Source organism: Sorex fumeus, unplaced genomic scaffold (genome assembly GCF_029834395.1).
Source record: "Sorex fumeus unplaced genomic scaffold, SorFum_2.1 ptg000008l, whole genome shotgun sequence".
NCBI lineage: Eukaryota > Metazoa > Chordata > Mammalia > Eulipotyphla > Soricidae > Sorex > Sorex fumeus.
Genome location: NW_026606065.1, coordinates 86,067,209 through 86,086,708, shown reverse-complemented (window position 1 = coordinate 86,086,708; position 19,500 = coordinate 86,067,209). Strand labels below are relative to the sequence as shown.

Genomic DNA, 19,500 nt, shown 5'->3' with positions numbered 1-19,500 from the left:
GACTTCATACAAGAAAATGTAAAGAACACCTGCCACGTAGGGAGTGCTTAAGAATTTTTTATAATTTTATTGCCGATCTACCTACTTTCCACAACAGGTGGGGCCCGACAATAAAGCTGCTTAAGTGCATGGCTCCCCCAGGCTGGAGCGATAGCACAGCAGTAGGGTGTTTGCCTTGCAAGCTGCTGGCCTGGCCAAGCCAGGTTCAATTCCTCCGCCCCTCTCGGAGAGCCCGGCAAGCTACCAAGAATATCTTGCCCACACAGCAAAGTCTGGCAAGCTACCCGTATTTGATATGCCAAACTCAGTAACAACAAGTCTCACAATGGAGACGTTACTGGGCCCACTCGAGCAAATTGATGAACAACAGGAGGACAGTGCTACAGTGCTACCTACTTTCTCCCTGGCCTAAATTTGATATTCAGATATCAAATAAGACATTAAATGGAAAATGAATTGGAAAAGACCAGGATTTATTTTTAAAACGAAATAAGAGCAGTATACACTTTAATTAACCTGCGTGGGAGCAGGAAAATTTCACCATTAAACTAAGGAATAAGTAGTGGATCAGCCTTCTGTTCCCTCCTTTGAAGATGGCTGGGGCACACAAAAGATTCTTGGAACTGAGCAGCTCACTGCAAAGATGCCTCTGGACTTTGCATCAGGCTGATTTCACCGTGGTGCCTCAAATGGGAGCAGGCATTGTCCCTCCAGCTACCTCCTAGGAATCCCAGGGGCCGCCAACTTCCAGAACCCAATGAAAAGCCCAGGTACTCAGGAGCAGTGATGGCAAACTCCAGGCCTCATGGGATAGGGGATAGGCCGGCCCTTCCCACATCCCCGCACCCATGGGACCCTGGATGTCACGCCCACCAGCTGCCTCCAGTGACTACTTAAGCTCATTAATGGCCATGATCCACAGACACACAAAAAAGTCTTGAAACTGAGCAGCTCACTGCAGAGATTTCTCCGGACCCTAATTATCTAAAATTTTAGATTTCGAGGGGCATGTGGCCATGTGACATCGTATGTTATTCTTAGAGGGTAATGCAAATGGGTTATCTAGCATCTGCCTATTCGGCAGGTTTGAGTGTTGGTGGGAAACTTGAAATGGTGGTGGTGGGAAGGTGTGATGGCGGTGGGACTGGTGTCAAAATATTGAATGCAATCCATTATTGTGGACAACTTTATAAAAAAAAAGATGACTGATGCTCTAGCCCCATGTGGGATCTTTGCTCAAATGCCATGTAATAATGTTACCTTGACCACCTTATTTAAAATACTTACTGCCCTTACTTCTCATCACTCTTATTTTGCACAGCGGTAGGGCGTTTGCCTTGCACATGGTCGGCCCGGCTGACCGGGTTGGATTCCTCTGCCCCTTTTGGAGAGCCTGGCAAGCTACCGAGGGCATCTCGCCCACACGGCAAAGCCTGGCAAGCTACCTGTGATGTATTCAATATGCCAAACACAAGTCTCACAATGGAGACATTACTGGATTTGCTGGAGCAAATCGATGAACAGCGGGAGGACAGTGCTACAGTGCTACCAGTGCTTATTTTTGCAATATTTCTCCCACCCTATTATTGGTATATTATGTGCTTATTATTTACCCTTCCCCAATACAATGAACTCTGTACAGTCCAGAGTTTTCCCCTTTTCATTGCTGTACTCCCTAGCATCAACGCAGTACTTGGTATAGTGTAAGTGTTCGGTAAGTATTGTTGAGTGAATGATAATATGAAATTACATGTAATTGTGTGTATAATATAAATTATATATATTAAATCTAAATATAAGGTTATATTTAGATTTATTCATGTGTCCACCAACTGTTTTGTTCACCATTCTTTGCATTTCACTCTATCTAGTTTCAGTTTCCTATGTGCTCAACCACAGCCTTTAGTAGTTCCTCCTGTATGAAAGGACTCCAATAGTAGTAAACGTTCAGTTTGTCTCAGGATGCTTTTATTGTTCCATCAGTCTTTTTGTTTGTTTTTGGGCCATACGTTGCTCTGCTCAGGACTTGTTCCTGCTTCTGCACTCAGGATTGCTCCTGGTGGTACTTGGGGTACCCTATGGGATGCTAGGGATAGAACCTGGGATGACCACATGCAAGGCAAGTGCCCTACCCACTGTACTGTCTGGCCTCTGTTTAATCACGCTTAAGTGATAGTTTAGCATAGAGTACTCGCTTGATAGAATTTGGTTCTCTGTGCTTTGAAGGTGATATTATTACTGTTTTGCCTTCTGACTTGCATTGCAGACCAGTTATTTATAGTATGTTTTCTCTCTCATTTTTATTATTAGATTTTTTAAAAAATCTGGCATTAAACTTTCACTATGGATTATCTAAATGTGGATTTTTAAAATTTGTACTTAAGACTTGTGTTTATTTTGTTTCAAATTTGTTTATGCTTCTGACATTAACTTTATTGTCTGTATTGTTACTGTCTGTAACAGTTCTCTGATCAGAAGTTATCTTTTTGTTATCTGTGATGACTTTTTTGAGGGGTTTGGGGTGCTCAGGCGATCTAAATTGGGTTGGTGAGGACTGAGAAATAGTACAGTGGGGAAGGTGCTTCCTTGCATGTGGCCAGCCTGGCACCCCATGTGGTCTTCTAAGCTCTGCCAGGTGTGATCCCGTAGTGCAGAGCCAGGATAATACCTGAGCACCACTAGGTATCGGCTAAAAACAAAATTAAAAAAAAATAACCTAGGTCCGTAGCATGCAAGGCAAGCCCCTTCACCTCTGGAACCCTAGATTCTAAATGGTCAGGTTCCAGAGTCATTTCTGTAGGGCGTTAATCCATTTTGGGATTCAGTTCGGTGTCTCTGGACCAGGGTTGTTGGTGCATTAAGATGGTGCCGGGAGGCACATTGTGGGTGTGACAGCCAGGCTGATGAGTGAGGGAGGGACAGCCTGATAGCTCTGCCATCATGCAGCATGGAGATTTAGTCCTGGAACCCTCATACCTGGGTCTTGCTTGTGGAAGCTCTTGGTCACCAGGATTCCATCTGGAGTAGGCAGGGAGACTGCACCTGCTCCATCTGGGGTGCACCGGTGAAATTGGCTCGGTATAGGGGTCCAGAGAGATAAGATTTATTTATGGGTCTCTGAAACAAGGCCAGTAATAGAGTTTACAGGGTGGAGCTGGAGTTGGTTCGTGGGGGTGACTGCCAGTGCTTTCATTTGTATTGGGAAGTGGGGGGTGGTAGCCCACCCCAACTCCATAAAAACCTGGAGATTTCAGTAACAAAACTCGCATACCTGAATTTTCAGCAGATTATAGCTTGGTGAGGTCTGTCCTGAGGCGGTGGAGTCAGGCGCAGGGTATGGTGGTGATTTTGGATAGTGGAAGCAAGTGGCTGCTGGGGGCTCTGCTTGGGCAGGCACAGGCCAACCTGCCCCCTCTGATTTACCCCAGTATATTCAACCATGTATGGGTCCAAGATTAACTGTATCTTTTGGTCTCTTTTGAGATTTATCTATGGGTCTCTGAGATAAGGCCAATAAATGAGCTTGTATAGCTGAGCTGGAGATGGTTTGTGGGCATGGCTCCACATACCTAACTTTTGGCTGTTTAATATCTTGGTAAACTTGGTCCCAAGTTGTTGGGGGTCAGGCCAAACAAAGGCAACAGCAGCAATTTTAGGGTGTCAGGAAGCCTGACGGCACCTTCAAGCTGCTGATGCACTCGCCCCACAGGTACAGGTACCTTGACCTGTTGGCGGCATCATACCCCCTAACATACTATATTTATAGTACAGATAATTTTCTTTTGTAGAAGTAAGTACCTTTTAATTTCAGAAAGACTTAGAAATGTCCAAAATAATCAAAACTATAGTAATATTTCTGTTACAGGATAAATACATACTTGTATAGCTGTATTTGAAAGAGTGGCTAATGTGAGGGATAAGCAATTTCAATTTGAAATATATTCTAGAGTAAATAATATCTCTTGTTTTTGATGGACGGTCCCTCAAACAGTGACTAATCTACCGGTAGTCATATAGTCCCCCAAATTGTCAAATTTTATATTTAATATACAATATTTTTATGTATTATATATACAGTGTATTTCATACTACATCTCAGCTGAAATAGCTTTAAAAATTTTATAAGGTCTTATTACCTTCATTTACATAAGAAGAACGTGAGACTTGGAGACTCTGGGTGTTACGTTCATAGAGTCAGTACTTGGTGGATCTGGGAATAAAACTCCACTCAGCTCTTAGGATTATAAGTGTGGTGCTGACTGCAGATCACTATGCTGGTTCTGTATGGCACAGGAGAAGTATTTGCACCATTTTAACATCAATAGAATATTTAGAATGGTTAAGTATTTATGTAAACAATAAATATTTACTGATTTGAAAACGTAGCTGCCGTATATTTGTTGAGAATGAGCATTAATCATAATCGTAGGACCAGAGAGATAGTACGGTGGGTAGGGTGCTTGCCTTGCATATGGCTGTAAAAGGCTTATTCTGAGGCACTGCCAGGAGTGATACCTGAGCACTGAACCAGGAGTGAACCCTGAACACTGCCACGCTTACTCAATACTTCAGAATCATTCGTGTCTAATTTCAAATCAGAGGTATTTCCGCTTCTATTTAAGCCTTGCTTTTTGCCTCTTAATTTCTTTTGTGAATCTTATTTTATTAAAGCACTGTGATTTACAAAGTTAATCACAGTTGGGTTTTAGACATACAGTGTTCCACTACTGATGCCACCACCCTCTGGACAGACAGTTCTGGGCCTGGGACCCTAGGGGGCTTCTCCTCACCTCTTAATTTTTTTTTTTGCTTTTTTTGGGGACACATCTGGCAATGCACAAGGGTTACTCCTGGCTCATCAGAAATTACTCCTGGCGGTACTTGAGGGACCATATGGGATGCTGGAATCAAACCCGTGCAAGGCAAACGCCGTACCAGCTGTGCTATCACTCCAGCCCCTCACCTCTTAACTTGTTAACAAATAATTTCTCTTGAATTTAGCAGTCTCATCTATTGTATACCAAGTTCTTACTGTAAAAATATCAGCACAAACTACTTGGATACTTATATTTCTTTTTATTAACTTTAGAGATGTTTTCCTGTTTGTGCAATTCTAGATTTAAATTAATGCAGTAGGAAAGAGATTAGTGTTTTTCCTTCACAGAAATTAACTTCAAGTATGTACATACCTGGTTTATGTTATTGGGCATGTATAGGCTATATTCCAGATTATTACTTTCATGTCCAAAATCTAACAATATATTAACAAATAGAGATAGCTAAAGAATTTGGACTTAACCATTAAACAAAACTGGAATAGAAAGTGCTCCCAAGATGGGAATTTTAAGAAGGAGCCTATAGAGCAAATGGAGAAAATTGTGGCTATCTTACTCCTTGCTAATCTGACCTGGAATGAAAGCATCTTCCAGACAAGTCTCTCTCTTTTTGAATTCCTGGAATTGTGGAGGATTTGTGCCATAGGACAGTTCTATTTTGGTGGCTGATCTTCTCTGGAGATTTTCCAGGTCATAATCCAGTAGGTTCAAATGAGGATATGACTCGGAGCCCACATGACTACTAGAACATGTGTATTTCTCTTTGGAACATGACAAAAACTTTGTAGCAAGCCTATGTTTTTATTTTTTTAGATGTTCAGATACTTTAACTAGTATTGTAAAGTCATACTGAAAATTTTATTAAATACTAAGTAGATAAAATGAATAATTAGAATTTCGATAAGGTAAAAGGGATCACTATATAATAACATCTGTGTAACTCAGCACAGAGTTTATAGTATGACTTTTGAAGTTCCCCTGTGAGCTCCTCTGTATCCTGTTCCCATCCCTCTTCTTTCAGAATTAGACACTGTCCTCAATTTGGGGGTTATCATTTCCTTGCCTGCCTTTAAATTTTCAATATATATGTTTTGGTTCAGAAATTGGTATATTACTGTATGTGCTCTTTGAACTTACCTTTTTACTTGACTGCTTCATGGTCCTGAGATTAATCTGCTAATGCATATGTCCTTTAATTCATGTGCACATACATACAGTAGTTCATTGTAGGACTATATAATTTAAGTATCTCATCTTATAATGGACACGGATTATTTGTTGTTATAATTTAAAAGTATCTAGTCTGATAATAGACATGAATTATTTGCAGATGTTTGCTACTATAAAATGCATTCTTAACAAGAATGTTTACATATAATACTGATTTTTGAATATAGCTAAGTAATATTGGATTTTAGTGGAAATGAGGATTATTTCCATAGGATTAGAGTAAGGCATAATTCTTCCCATTCATACAGGAAATAAGAGAGCCCCTGAGCTCAATGTCAGCATTCTAGGCATTGAAACTCCATTCAAGTCTTGTTTTAGAAAGAGCCCAGTAAAAGAAGCCTGGAAACTTCTTTTGCGCATGGCTGGGAAGCTGTCGCTGAGTCCTTAAATTGAAGTATGACATTGTGCACTGATGCGCTAATTGAAGAAGTGCAGAACAGAATCAAGGATGTCCTTTGGGAAGTTGACAGACTCTGTTACAAATGTAATACCAAGCTGCACTGAGATGGAACTGAAGACTTACAGAGTGCAGGCGCCCTTTCTGTGAGCTGTGGGACTTAACCACAAATGGCGCATCTGCCTTGTTGACCAGTTTCATTTGTGCCCCTTACAAGTGTACCAGAATCGTAAGTGGCAGGACAGAGTCAGCTGCAGTGAACATCTCGGATATACCACCTGTGTATAAGTAATACTTTACCGAGTTGGGCACATGTGTAAAATGGACTACGGCAGGATTCCTGAGCAGTTGTTATATGGCATGCTGAGGTGGGCAAAGCACGAGCCCAGTGAGCTGAAGGAACGCTTCAAGATTCACTATTATTCACCCCTCAACAACGAGGCCTAGCTGGGCAGTCCAGTCGCGTTGAGCAGCCTGGCATGCCGCTTTCAGGGATGCTTCTGGGAGCAGAGTCTTCAGGCTGGCACAGCATCTAAAAATCTAGTAGATTCACAGTGACAGACTGCTAACAGAAGGGCAGACTTGACATGCATTTTGTGTGAAAGAGCTTGTTAGTCTTGTTTTATGGTCTTTGACCACACCATGAATAGGATTTGGAAAAGATGCATATATACACAAATATGTATAAATAAAAATAAAGTTCTGTACTATTACTTTCTACTCCTTTGTGTAAATAAACGTTAAGTTAAAACAAACCAACTGCATAGTAGCTAACCAGTAGAACAGTGTAGCTCCATTTTAGTTTCAGTTTGTATTTTTATTTATTTATTTTTGGCTCTTTGGGTCACACCCAGCAATGTTCAGGGGTCTCTCCTCCTGGCTCTGTACTCAGGAATGTCTCGGGACAGTGCTCAGGGGACCGACCATATGGGATACTGGGGATCGAACCCAGGTTGGGCACGTGCAAAGCAAATGCCCTCCCATTGTACTGCCACTCTGGCCCAGTTTAAGTTTTTAATTTTTTACCAGTATCATCACATTTTTGATTTTGACAAAGCCCCAAAGGCCAGTAAAACACTGGAACCAGTAATGTAAGAACTTAAAGTTTGATAATGTAGTATAACCAATTTTCTAGTTACTTTCCTTGTAGATTTCCTTCACAAGGCTGCTTGTTTATCTTTCTCTATGCCTGAGGCCTAGCACGGTATAGGTAAGACACTCCAAATGGGTTTGTTTAGTAAATAATTGTTTCCGTGAACTGAACTCCAAGGACTTAGCTGTCAGGTTAGATAACCTAATAGAGGACACACAGATTAACCAGCTTGTCTATGTTTGATTATTTTTTTTGTGTGTGCTTTTTTTTAAAAACTTCTTTTAGCCTTAAGTTTATAACCACCCTGAGCTTTCAGTTTCTCTTTTGTATGATTCTGTGTTGTATTCACATATCACTTTTTGATCTCAGGAAGAAAGCCCTGGATGAGTTACAAAAAATAAAAGGATAAAGCTGGACAATGAATAATAATAGATATAACGAATGGGTAAGAAGGATATACATCGGATCCCGTGTATGTGTATATACACATGCATACACACACATACGCCTGCGCGCGCACACACACACACACACACACATTGAACCCATATCCACAGGGCAACAAATGCTGGCAGAATTATAAAGGTGGGAGGTAGAAGTATGGATGGTTCAAGGAAGAACTAAGGAATGGACTTTCTCGGCACCTAAAGACAGACAAATACATACTGTGCTGAGAGAGTTCAAAATTATGCTTTTTTGAAGAGTACATTTCATATGACATGAAACAAAATGTCATGTTGTGTGCATGGTTATCTTTACCTACTTGTCAAACTTAATGTTTTGGGGGTCTGTATAATTGAATGATCTGTGATTGTTGATACCATCATAGAATAAACAATATTTTATACATAGATACTTTATGTTTTGAATGATTTCATTGTTAAATCCTGCCACTTGTAATTCAATGAATGATGAAATGTTGGATTTTCTAATTTAGAAACAAAACAATTTTGGGCTAAAATAGATTAGTAAAGCATGCAGATAGATATTTTGAATTCTGTCCTTTTTGTTTTTAACACTTTAAAACTTTGATTTCTTCATTTAGGATCATAATGGACAAAGTAATTGACTTACCATTACATTAAGTTGATTACATGGGAATAGTCTGTATTGCCCTCTGTTGGTGATGAAAAAGTATTTTCGAGAATATTGTTGACGCCCTGCATGTCATTTATGTGTATTTATATTGTACCAATCAGTATCTTTTATAGAAAAGAATGGTCACAAATTTACTTCCTAGTTATCGCCATAAATCAACAAATGGGAAAAATTGAGATTGGGGCGTCTTGACTTTGTAGTTTTATTGACAGTTCCTTATAGTTTTATTGATGTACAGTTCTTTTGCCTCTGACTAATTTTCACTTCTATTTTTTCTTGTCAGAGCTCCACCTCAGATAAGGCGTCCCAATCGAGAAGTAAGACCTCTGAGGAAAGACATGGCGGGCGTAGGAGCCCGGGGACCTGTCGGCCGAGCACATCTGATATCAAAGAGTGAAAAACCCTCCACGAGCAGGGACAAGGACTGTAGAGCAAGAGGGAGAGATGAGAAGGCAAGACCACTGTCTCTTTGTAACTCAGTCACTTGACGTCCATGACTTTTGGTACATGCTGGCGTTGGCTTTAAGAGTGCCCTGGTTTTGACATGGAAAAGATGAAAAAGACCTTTGATTCAGAAGTGAAGCAGTCTTTGCATGTGAAAAGGCCAGGCTGTAAGAATGCCAGGAAACTCCAGAGATCTGGTTTTTGAAAAAGGCACACACATTTCTAGTGAAATGTGTCTTCTGTATAATTTCTCAAGATCAAAGTTTTAAAAGTTAAAAAATATAATTAAAAAATTATTCTGAGCTAAAATGAACAGTAAGTACATAACTGTAGGGGAATAATGTAAGGAACACACATATATATCCATATTGTTATAGAATATATGTATACAGTATATTGCTTAATAAAATAAAATGCTTAATGGAATTCACTACTACTAAAATTTTATTTTTAATTTATTTGTAAAGTTAGAGTCTAATGATTTTTTTCTCCTTACTAAGAAAATCTTCCTTTTTCAGGGTTAATTATGCTTCTTTACTTATCAGGGACATTGCTATATAGTTCTATGCAGAAATTCTGTACTGCTCTTAAAACAGACTTTAGAAAAATGCTCTAGAGATCATCTTACAGAATCTAGATCTAGCCAGGTTGACTGAACACATTTCTTAACCTCAATTTTGATTATTATTTATTTCTTTTGTTTTAGAGGCCATTCCTGGTAGACCTTAGGGCTTGCTCTTGGGTCTGTGCTCAGGCACCACTCCTGTCAGTGCTCGGGGGAACATGTGGTTTACCAGGGTTCACATTGGCTTGGCCATGTGCAAGGCAAGCACATTGCCCACTTTACTGTCTCTCCAGCTCCTCAATCATTATTTTAATTTTACAAAACACAAGAGAAGCATCTAGTTTATGGCTCACTGGATATTTCCTTACTAGACACCATTTGGAGTGATTAAACAAGAATTCATAAAAGAGTCTCATAAATCAGACGAGATTGTCTTAAACCCATTTTCTAAATGAAGAAAGATCTTAAGTGGGGAGTGCTGAATAAATTTTTTACCCCCACCCCCAAGTATTGCTGGGAGTACAGAGCCAGGAGTAGTCCTAGTTGCACCAGTTATGGTCTCTTCCGTAAGAAATGAAAATTAGAAAATGAATTTTAAAAAAATTTAGAAGAAATTGCCCCAGGGTTTAGAGCAAGGGATGGCGCTGGAATGGGAGAAGCCACGTGCCTTTTACCTTTATGTTGAGGGGGGAGCAGGCATAAACCTGGGGAGTATTCGGCTCTCAGCACTGAGCTCAGGGGTCATTCTGGGGGTGCTCAGGGGCCTGTGCTGTCTGGAATAGAACCCAGACCTGTGGCTGCCGTGAAAGATGAATGGGAGTGTCGTTGTGGCTTGTATGTTAGTGGATATTTTTTTTTCATTAATGTTGTACATAAAAATGTAGCTGCAGGTTCACAGCTTTCAAATACTGGAAAAATGTTTCCTTAAGTTTTTCATGCTATTTACAATAGAAGAACAACAGAAATGACATACTCTTTTAGTTTCATCTGCATCTGAACACTTTTCCAACTTTCTTAAATCTTAAATCTTTTTTAAATCTTTCTTAAATCTTAAGTCAACAAAATAATAAATCAAGCCCCAGTTTGTAGCATTTCCTGATTTCTATGGTACAAATACTCCAAACTTGCCAGCATGTTACTGAACTGAGCCTGGGTGGAATGGCATTACATCTTGCCATTGCATTGTATTTCCACCCTAATAGATGACCTCAAGGGCCTTGGTAGTGGTTAAATAATTCTGATGTGAGGAATTTGAAGTATTAATTGACTCGTTTTTAATATAATCCATTATGAGTTTATCTAATTTAATTTTTATGACTGCTTTTATTTTTGTTTTGGGGCTTATAACCAGTGGTGCTCAAGGATCACTCCTGGCAGGGCTCAGGGGACCATATGAAGTGCTGGTGATGGAACCCGGGCCCAACTCCTGTACTGTGCATCTGGTCCGATTTATGGTTGTTTTTATGATTGGCTCACATGGTTCCTAAAAATTTAAGTTGACTCTTTCATTGGCAAACCAATAAGAATCAGCTTTGACTTGTAACTTACACAATTTCCATGCCAGTGCCCATGTAATTTATGCTGATGGTCACAGAGGTTCAGATATAGAACTTTTAAGTATCTCAAAAGCCACGTTCATGTTCCTCCTGATTCCTGCCTCTTTCCTCCCCATGAACTGACAGCTGTTCTGCATTCTAACCTCAGAAATTAATTAGACCTATTTTGCAGTTTTACATATAATATTCTTTTGGTTTGAACAGTTTTTAAAATATAGGGGCTACCTTCTCAGGGTCCGGTTAGCCACTCTGGTAATTCTTGGCCTCTGCAGCATGGACCTGCTAGTGCAGTGAATGCACCCATGCTGCTGGGAGCGGGGATGCCAGGAGTCAAACTCGGGGTTACTTTCAGTGTGGAATTATTATGAGTAACACTTTTGTATAGTTTCACATTAAATCTCTTCTGTTCAGGAGTGGGATTGCTGGGTCATTGGATAAGCATATTTAAATTTAAATTGTCGATAGTTTTATAAAGTGGCCATCCCTGTCGCCAAGAATGCCCACAGAGTATGAAAACTCGGGTTGCTCCACCTCCTCCCTGGTATTTGCGACTGTCTGTCTTTTGTGGTTGTAATATCTCATGGTTTATTTTGCCATCATATATATCATGAATTGTGTATTTTCATGGTAAATGGGATGGAAAGTTCTTTCATATGTTAATGGCCATTTGTATTATTAATAACTTGTTTTTAGAAATATATCCATTTCTTAGCTATATATTTCGTTTTGTTCTTTAGGTATTAAATAGCTCCACAGTGTTGATTTCACTGTTACTTTATTGCATGATAATTATATAGTAAAGTAGTTATTTGTTGTTGTTACCAAATATTTTACTACAGCTTTTTTTAAATTTACTTATTGTATCCTCTAAAGCGATTGTGTGTCTCATGAGAGAAGGAATTTTTGTCTATTTGGTTCTTGGTATTCCCTATTACACAGACTAATACCTGGCACATAGTATTTGTAAATATTGTTCAACAAACACATTAATAATATTCAGAATACTAGGGATTAATTTTCCCAGCATATGACATTTTACACTGAGAATAGTAAGCGATGTTTCACACGTAACTTGTTTCTCTTTGTAAGATAACAGTGTTATGGTGGATGCAGTTCAGAGATCTTTCTACCTTTTCTTGTGTTTACTTCCCACATTGGACTTGAGGTACAGAGTATGCAGCAGTATGATACAGTGTCCAAAGTAGTTGAAAGCAAAAATTTTAGAGTTGCTGTCTAGAATCTAGCTGTGTGTTGTTGGGTAATTTATTTGACTTTCCTGTGCCTAAATTTTCCCAACAGCAAGATGGAAATAGTTACTTGGTAGTACTTTTAGCATCATTAAGTAAGTGCTTTAATATAGTTTTGTCAAGTGTTCAGTCGTTGCTTGGCCTGGAGTCAGTGGTGAGTGTTAGCTATAAAGGCATCTTGAAAGTGCTCAAGGGCTGTTTCCAGCAGTGTTCAGGGGACCATGGCATACCACAGATTGAACCTCTGACTCCTGCATGCAGCACATGCACTACAGCGCATTGAACCATATTTCCAGCTTGCATTATTTATCATTAATCTTACAGTTAATAACATGAAAAGTAAATTTCTTTTAGATACTGCAATTAATCTAGGTGGTTATCTGAATAACAAGTAATTATATTTGATATCCCCATTCCAGTTTATTTGAGTATTTTTTTTCTTCAGCTTTTTGCGTCATACTCCTTGATGCTCAGGGGTGTTACTCCTGTCTCTGCACTCAGGAATTACTCCTGGCTGTGCTTGATTCCCCACGCACAGCCTGTTCCCTGTGAGATGCCAGGGATTGAATCTGGGTTGGCCACGTGCAAGGCAAATGCCCTACCTGCTGTACTATCACTCTGGTCCAAATATTTGTTTTGAGAATAATAGTGACCTATTTTTGTTGATTTCCCAGTGTAACCGGAATAATTACTTATTTTGGTTTTCTGGTCTGTTTTTGTATAAGCTTATCATTCTGGTATGAAAGTTTTAGAATCTTCTCTGTCACTGTCATTGTCATCCCTGTCATCCCTGTCATCCCGTTATTCATTGATTTGTTCGAGCGGGCACCAGTAACGCCTCCATTGTGAGACTTGTTGTTACTGTGTTTGGCATATCGAATACACCACAGGGAGCTTGCCAGGCTCTGCTGTGCGGGCAGGATACTCTCGGTAGCCTGCTGGGTTCTCCGAGAGCGAGAACTAGACAATAAGAGGTTGCCTAGTCATAAATGCGGCTGTGTGCTTCCGGGAGCTTGGTTTAATAGTCTTCGGATCCTGGCTGTTGATGGGATAATACAGCGCTGGGGGCAGTTGGTGGGTGCAACTGCCTTCTCTACTGAAAGATGGGGGATCTGGGTGGAGGCCCAGTCCTGATCCGAGCAGGCTTGGAGATCTCAGGCTCAGGTCCTGCACACCTGGGTTCCTCTGCTGGTTCCTTCATGCGTGAGGCTCGTTGGAGTGTGTGGAGTGTGGTCTTGAGCTTGGCAGTGGCTGGGTTCTTGATGGTCTGTGTCTGGATGCGAGGTCCTCCTCCAGCCTCACAGAGGACTTGAGGGCAGGGTCTGCTGTGTGGAGAAGTTCAGCGAACATCCCACAGGACACTGGAAGCAGGAAGAATCTTCTCTAGCATCCTTCATTTGGTTTCAGTCTTACCTCGGGAAACTTTGGGTCCTAGGGCAGGTCATTTGATTTGCTCATATCTATTGTTTCTTCCTTTGTCACTTGAGAGTGCTGATTGAGAATACTTAAAAGGCCTTTATTTTTCTGTTTCTGTTTCTTTTTTTATCCTATCCTTTTTTTCTGTGTGGAACCCTGTCACTGTCACTGTCCTCTGCTGTTCATTGATTTTCTCTAGCAGGCACCAGTGATGTCTCCATTGTGAGACTTGTCACTGTTTTTGGCATATTGAATACGTCATGGGTAGCTTGCTAGGCTTTGCTGTGCGGGCGGAATACTCTCGGTAGCTTGCTGGGCTCTCTGAGAGGGGCGGAGGAATTGAACCTGGGTCGGCCGTGTACAAGGCAAACGCCCTACTCGCTATGCAATTCCTCAGGCCCATATGGAACCCTAAAAAGTTTAATTAAAAATATAGAGCTTCTGACTGGAGAGATAGCAGAGTGGGTAGCACTCATCTTTCATGTGGCTGACCCAGGTTCAATTCCTGGCACTGCAAAGGGTCCCCCCCCGAGTGCCGCTAAGAGTGATCCCTGAGCGCAGTCCTGGGAGTAAGCCCTGTGCACTTATAAGTGTGGACAAAAAGCTAAATATATATATGTAGGCTTCTGTCCATATCTTTTTTTAAAATTAATTAATTTATTTATTGAATCACTGTGGGAAAAGTTACAAAGCTTTCAGGTTTAAGTTTCGGTCATGCAATCATCAAACACATTTCCCATCACCAGTACTTGTTTTTCAACACCAAGAACCCCAATATACCCCCCCCAACCCTCCCAATGCCTGTGAAGCAGATGAATTCTAGTTAACACTCTATCTACTTTGATTAGATTGTTTCGACAAAATTTGCACCATTATTATTTAGAGTTTACACCCGAAAATCAGACCTGCTGAAAAGGCATTGTGAAATAATTTGTTTTCTACAGCTGGTTTTTTTTGTAGAAAAGCGGCAGCTATCGCAACCGCACGATTTTGGATTTCTGATATTTTACTTATTAAGCCTGGAAGTATTTCTGCCGAGAGTCAGATAATTATAAATTGGTTTCTGTGGCTCTAGAGCCATGGCCGTGCTGGAGAGCCGCTCGTGGGGGGGCAACTCGTGACCTTGGTAGGGCGTGAAGGACGAGCCGGGAACGCCCCCCTTCCCGTGAAGTTTCAGTCACCCCGTCATGACCGTTTGCCCATATCTTTAACCTATTCCTTTTCCCCAATATCTTTTAGTCACACTGATCTCTCGGGGTTTTTTTGTTTGTTCGTTTGTTTTTTGTTTTTGTTTTTTGGGTTAGGCCCAGTGATGCTCAGTGGTTACTCTTGGCTCTGCACTCAGGAATTACTCCTGGCCTGGCAGTGCTTGGAGGACCATATGGGATGCTGGGGATGTGAACCTGGGTCGGCCACGTGCAAGACTAACGCCCTACCTGCTGTACAATTGCTCTGGCCCAGATCACTCATTTTTTAAAAGTACTTCATTGTTCACAACAGTAGGGTTTTTGTTTGTCTACCTGTTATTTTTTTTCCCATTAGACTAGATGCTTTGTAATGCCATATACAGTGTTTTCATTCATTGATCTAAAATCTGGTACGCAATAAAATGTGTTGATATAATATATTTATTCATAAAAGTACTATGATTCCTGTTACTTTCAGATAGATATGCAAGTTTTCATTTTCCATCCCTTTTTCTTATTAATGTTTATCAAATTTTCAACACCATTTGCACATTCAAATTGAAATAACTACTCCTTTTATTTTTTTAATGCTAATTTTTTCTTAAATCTCAAATTACAGTGCCATATCAGAGCTTGTTAAGTCCTAGATAAATCCATTTCTATTATATTCTTTAATTAATCTGCTTCTAGAAGAGCTTTTAAGTGGTTTCCAAATGTTCCCAGTGATATGTTTGAATGTGGCTTCATAACTTGGCTGTCTGTATTGTAAAATGTGAATTTGGGATGAACTTATTTTAAATCTGTTGATGTTATATTTACTGGGGAGGCATGCCAGAAATTTATTCACTTCAACAGTGTCAGAACATTTAACAGAATATTGGTGTTTTGAAATTTAGCTTAGTACTACTGCCATACGACTGAGAAATTCTAAGTTATTCATGGGGGATGGGAAAGGAAGGTTGTGTTAGGTGACCGGAAGTGCTATTGGTAATTTGCCAAGTGGTTTAAACACCTGGAGCCGTTTCCCAGAGGGAACTATTTATTCCCCTAGTACCCCTTGTTGTGGAGCCTTGGGTTTATCTCAGATGAGATGTGGTAGGAGAGGTTTGTTCTGTTTCCCCTCTTCAGAATTAATTTAGAAGATTGACTCATATTTTAAACCTCTGCTCCCCCCCCCCCCCCCCCGCCTTCATTTTCTAATTCGATTGTTATTGAAGCTGAGCCTTTGGGGAGGTTCTTGCCAAGGAAAGTTGTTCTACTGCTTCAACTGTCTCTGGCAACGACACACGTTTCATTTGAGGCTCTTCAAAGCTGAGTCAGTCTTGGCAGAACCCCACAGAAACCATAGCATATAATTCATCCTTAAAGCCACCATATTATTAAATAAAGCATTTGGGGGTAAACTAGATTGCTTAATAATATTATTTTAAAAGGCTTTTTTTAAAAAAAAACTATTGCCATTACAGTGACTATGATGTGGTTCACAACCTTTCTAGGAAGGAAACCCTTAGTCCTGAGGGGCTCCTTACAGTAACAGAGAAAAGGCTTTCTGTAATGCCTTTCAGAATCCCAGCTCCTTCCTGTCCTCATCGTTTTCCTCATCTGCTTTGGAGGGTGTAATATGCTCTGGACAACCTGCTCCGGAGTTTGCAGCTGATTCAGCTAAGCATGAAGGAGGTTTGATATGTGGGTGTGGGATCAGGGAGTCAGGATGACCCGAGTTAATAATTGTTCTGTTGACATTTATTATGAACTTAATTTATGTAGCCACTTGAAGATAATTGAGTTATAAATGTACAGATAATACCAGCTATTTTGTAGTATCAAGGCATTAAATAAGATAATATATGCGAGATTTCCTGTAGGTAGTATTTCACCAGTAAATTTGTTTCCTTTGCTTTCTGCATTAATATTCCAAATATTGTCTGGTGGTGGTGGAAATCCCTTTAGTTCACAGATTCAAAAGTAGGCTTTCCCAGTTCCTTGGTATCTAAGAAATGTCATTTTAGTCTTAACTGTTCCTGTCTACCCCAAGATGTAAATTTCATTAAGTGTATAATAAAGTTGTCCAGTTCACGAGTTTTGATAAATAGGGTTTGGGTTATCAGGAATTTGGGTAAGCAGGAAACACTGTAAAATAATAAATTATTTAAAAAGTGATTACAGTATTTAAGAAGTTTAGTGATGTTAATAGACTTTTCTACTATTGATCACTGCTTTCTTTTTATACTTGTCCCTAGGGAAGGAAAAACATGCAAGATGGTGCGAGCGATGGTGATATCCTGAAATTTGATGGCGCTGGATACGATAAAGACTTGGTGGAAGCCCTAGAGAGAGATATTGTGTCCAGGAATCCTAGCATTCACTGGTTAGAGTCCTTTAAGTTCCTAAATTAGAGCAGAGGAGAAAACAAATTGTAGGTTAGCTGAGAATGTGTCTTTTCTTATTATTCATTAGCTCTGAACTGTGACTTCCTTCAGCCTTTGAGTGTGTAGCATTGACAAGACAGTTCTTTCAGAATGTAACAGAGACCATACTTTAATTTGATGTTACCACAAAGGCAGTAAGGATTAGGATAATGTTTTTAGTAAAAATTACCTTATTAAGTGAAAATAATGAAAATGATTAGCATTGACTCTGTCGAAGGTATTTGTGAGCAAGCGTGAAACTCTGCTAAACTCTGCTGTTCTCACAAAGGGATGACATAGCCGACCTGGAAGAAGCTAAGAAGTTGCTGAGGGAAGCTGTTGTTCTTCCAATGTGGATGCCTGATTTTTTCAAAGGGATTCGTAGACCGTGGAAGGTGAGAATTTTTTAAAATAAAGTAGGTGTGAAAATAGTGCTTTTATGATAATGAAAGAACATGTGCTTATTAACACAGTTTTTAAAGGTTGGAAGAGGTTTATTCTTCTCCTGAGTACCTGGGTTTCAGATTATTGAGGTTTGCTGCCTTTGTATGTCATAAGAGAGGCTTGGAGTGTTACAACTAATTAGAGTTTGGTGGTCACTCATTTTTCTCAAGGGACACAGGTAGAAATTAGTTCTAAGAATTTTCTGCAAGTCAGAGCCAGAGCAATAGTACAGCATGTGGGGTGCTTTCCTTGCATGCAGCTGATCTGGGTTTGATCCCCGGCATCCAGTATGGTCCCCTGAGCCCCTCCAGGAGTGACCCCTGAGTGCAGAGCCAGGAGTAACACTTGAGTATTGCCGTGTGAGGCCCAAAAAACCAAAAGAAAACAAGAATTTTTTTCCTGTATGTCTGTTTCTTTAAAGATAAAGGTAGCAAACAAATGAAATAGTAGCACATAGTCGTACAGAATAAGGATTAGATCAAATGAATTCCTTCCCCAAAGTTGTCATATTTCTCACTAATTATTCTGATCATTTCACTTAGATTGATGTAATTTTCAGGTATTATCAGAATGTTTGTTTCTTTATGATTTGCTTTCTGTTAAAGAGGTTTTTACGAGGAGGGACAGTGCAAGCCCAGAAGTGTGCAGGTCCCCGGTTCTGCACTCAGGGCAAAGTCAGCCATTGCAGTGGGGACCATATATGATGCTGGGTATTGACTGAATGCAAGGCAAGCACCTTACTTGCTCTACTGTTTCTCTGAGCCCTGTCTTAGAGTTTAAAGTCTACCTTTGTAGGCGGGGTTATGGTGAGAAAGGAACCCTCATCCACTATTGGTGGGAATGCCATCCGGTTCAACTTCTATGAAAAGCAATATGGAGATTTCTTTAAAAATAAGAATTGGATTCCCATATGACTCAGCAACACTACTTCTTGCCATCCATCCCTCATACACAGAAACACTAATTCTAAATTATGCACACCTTTATTCCTTGATGCACTTAGTATAATAACCAAGATATGGAATCAATCCAGATGTCCAAATGCAGGGCATTAGATCAAGATGTTGTGGTATATGTACATGCTAGGATACTCTGCAGCTCTAAGAAAGAACAAAATCATGCAGTCTGCAGCGACAAAGGTGGAACTAGAGGATCTCACTCTGCGTAAAGTCAGAAGGAGAGATACAGAATGACATGTGTCACAGGTGGAACATACTGTTACATAGCAAGGGAGCAGCATGGGTCCAAAGATCTAATAGAAGAACTGATCCCCACAACTGAGTTGGAGATAATGGGAAGGATGGAGTTTGGGGTCGCTGGGAAATGGTGGTGGTGTGGTACTGGAAATATGTGGATGAGAAATCATTATGAATAGTGTTGTAAATTGAAAACTTTGAAGAAATAAAATCTTCCCAGGTCTAGTTCCTATTAGGTTCAGTATTTTTACCTTAGCATATTAAAATATTTGTAGGACGCTGACTTAAATTTTTGTCTGTTTTAGCCACAGGCAGAGTCTTCCTTTATTCTCACTGGTACAGGGAAATAAAAAAATAATCCTACTTTGCTTTTCCTTCTGAATT

The 19,500-nt window shown here is 40.1% G+C and overlaps 1 protein-coding gene across 1 annotated transcript in view; it reads left to right on the top strand.

The window, feature by feature from the left end:
- Positions 1-19,500, top strand: part of KATNAL1 (katanin catalytic subunit A1 like 1) — a 62,863-nt gene that overhangs the window by 17,840 nt on the left and 25,523 nt on the right. The window contains exons 4-6 of the mRNA XM_056109835.1: positions 8,937-9,105; positions 17,309-17,436; positions 17,766-17,871. Coding sequence (XP_055965810.1) covers positions 8,937-9,105; positions 17,309-17,436; positions 17,766-17,871 — 403 coding nt within the window. The remainder of the gene's footprint in view (positions 1-8,936; positions 9,106-17,308; positions 17,437-17,765; positions 17,872-19,500) is intronic.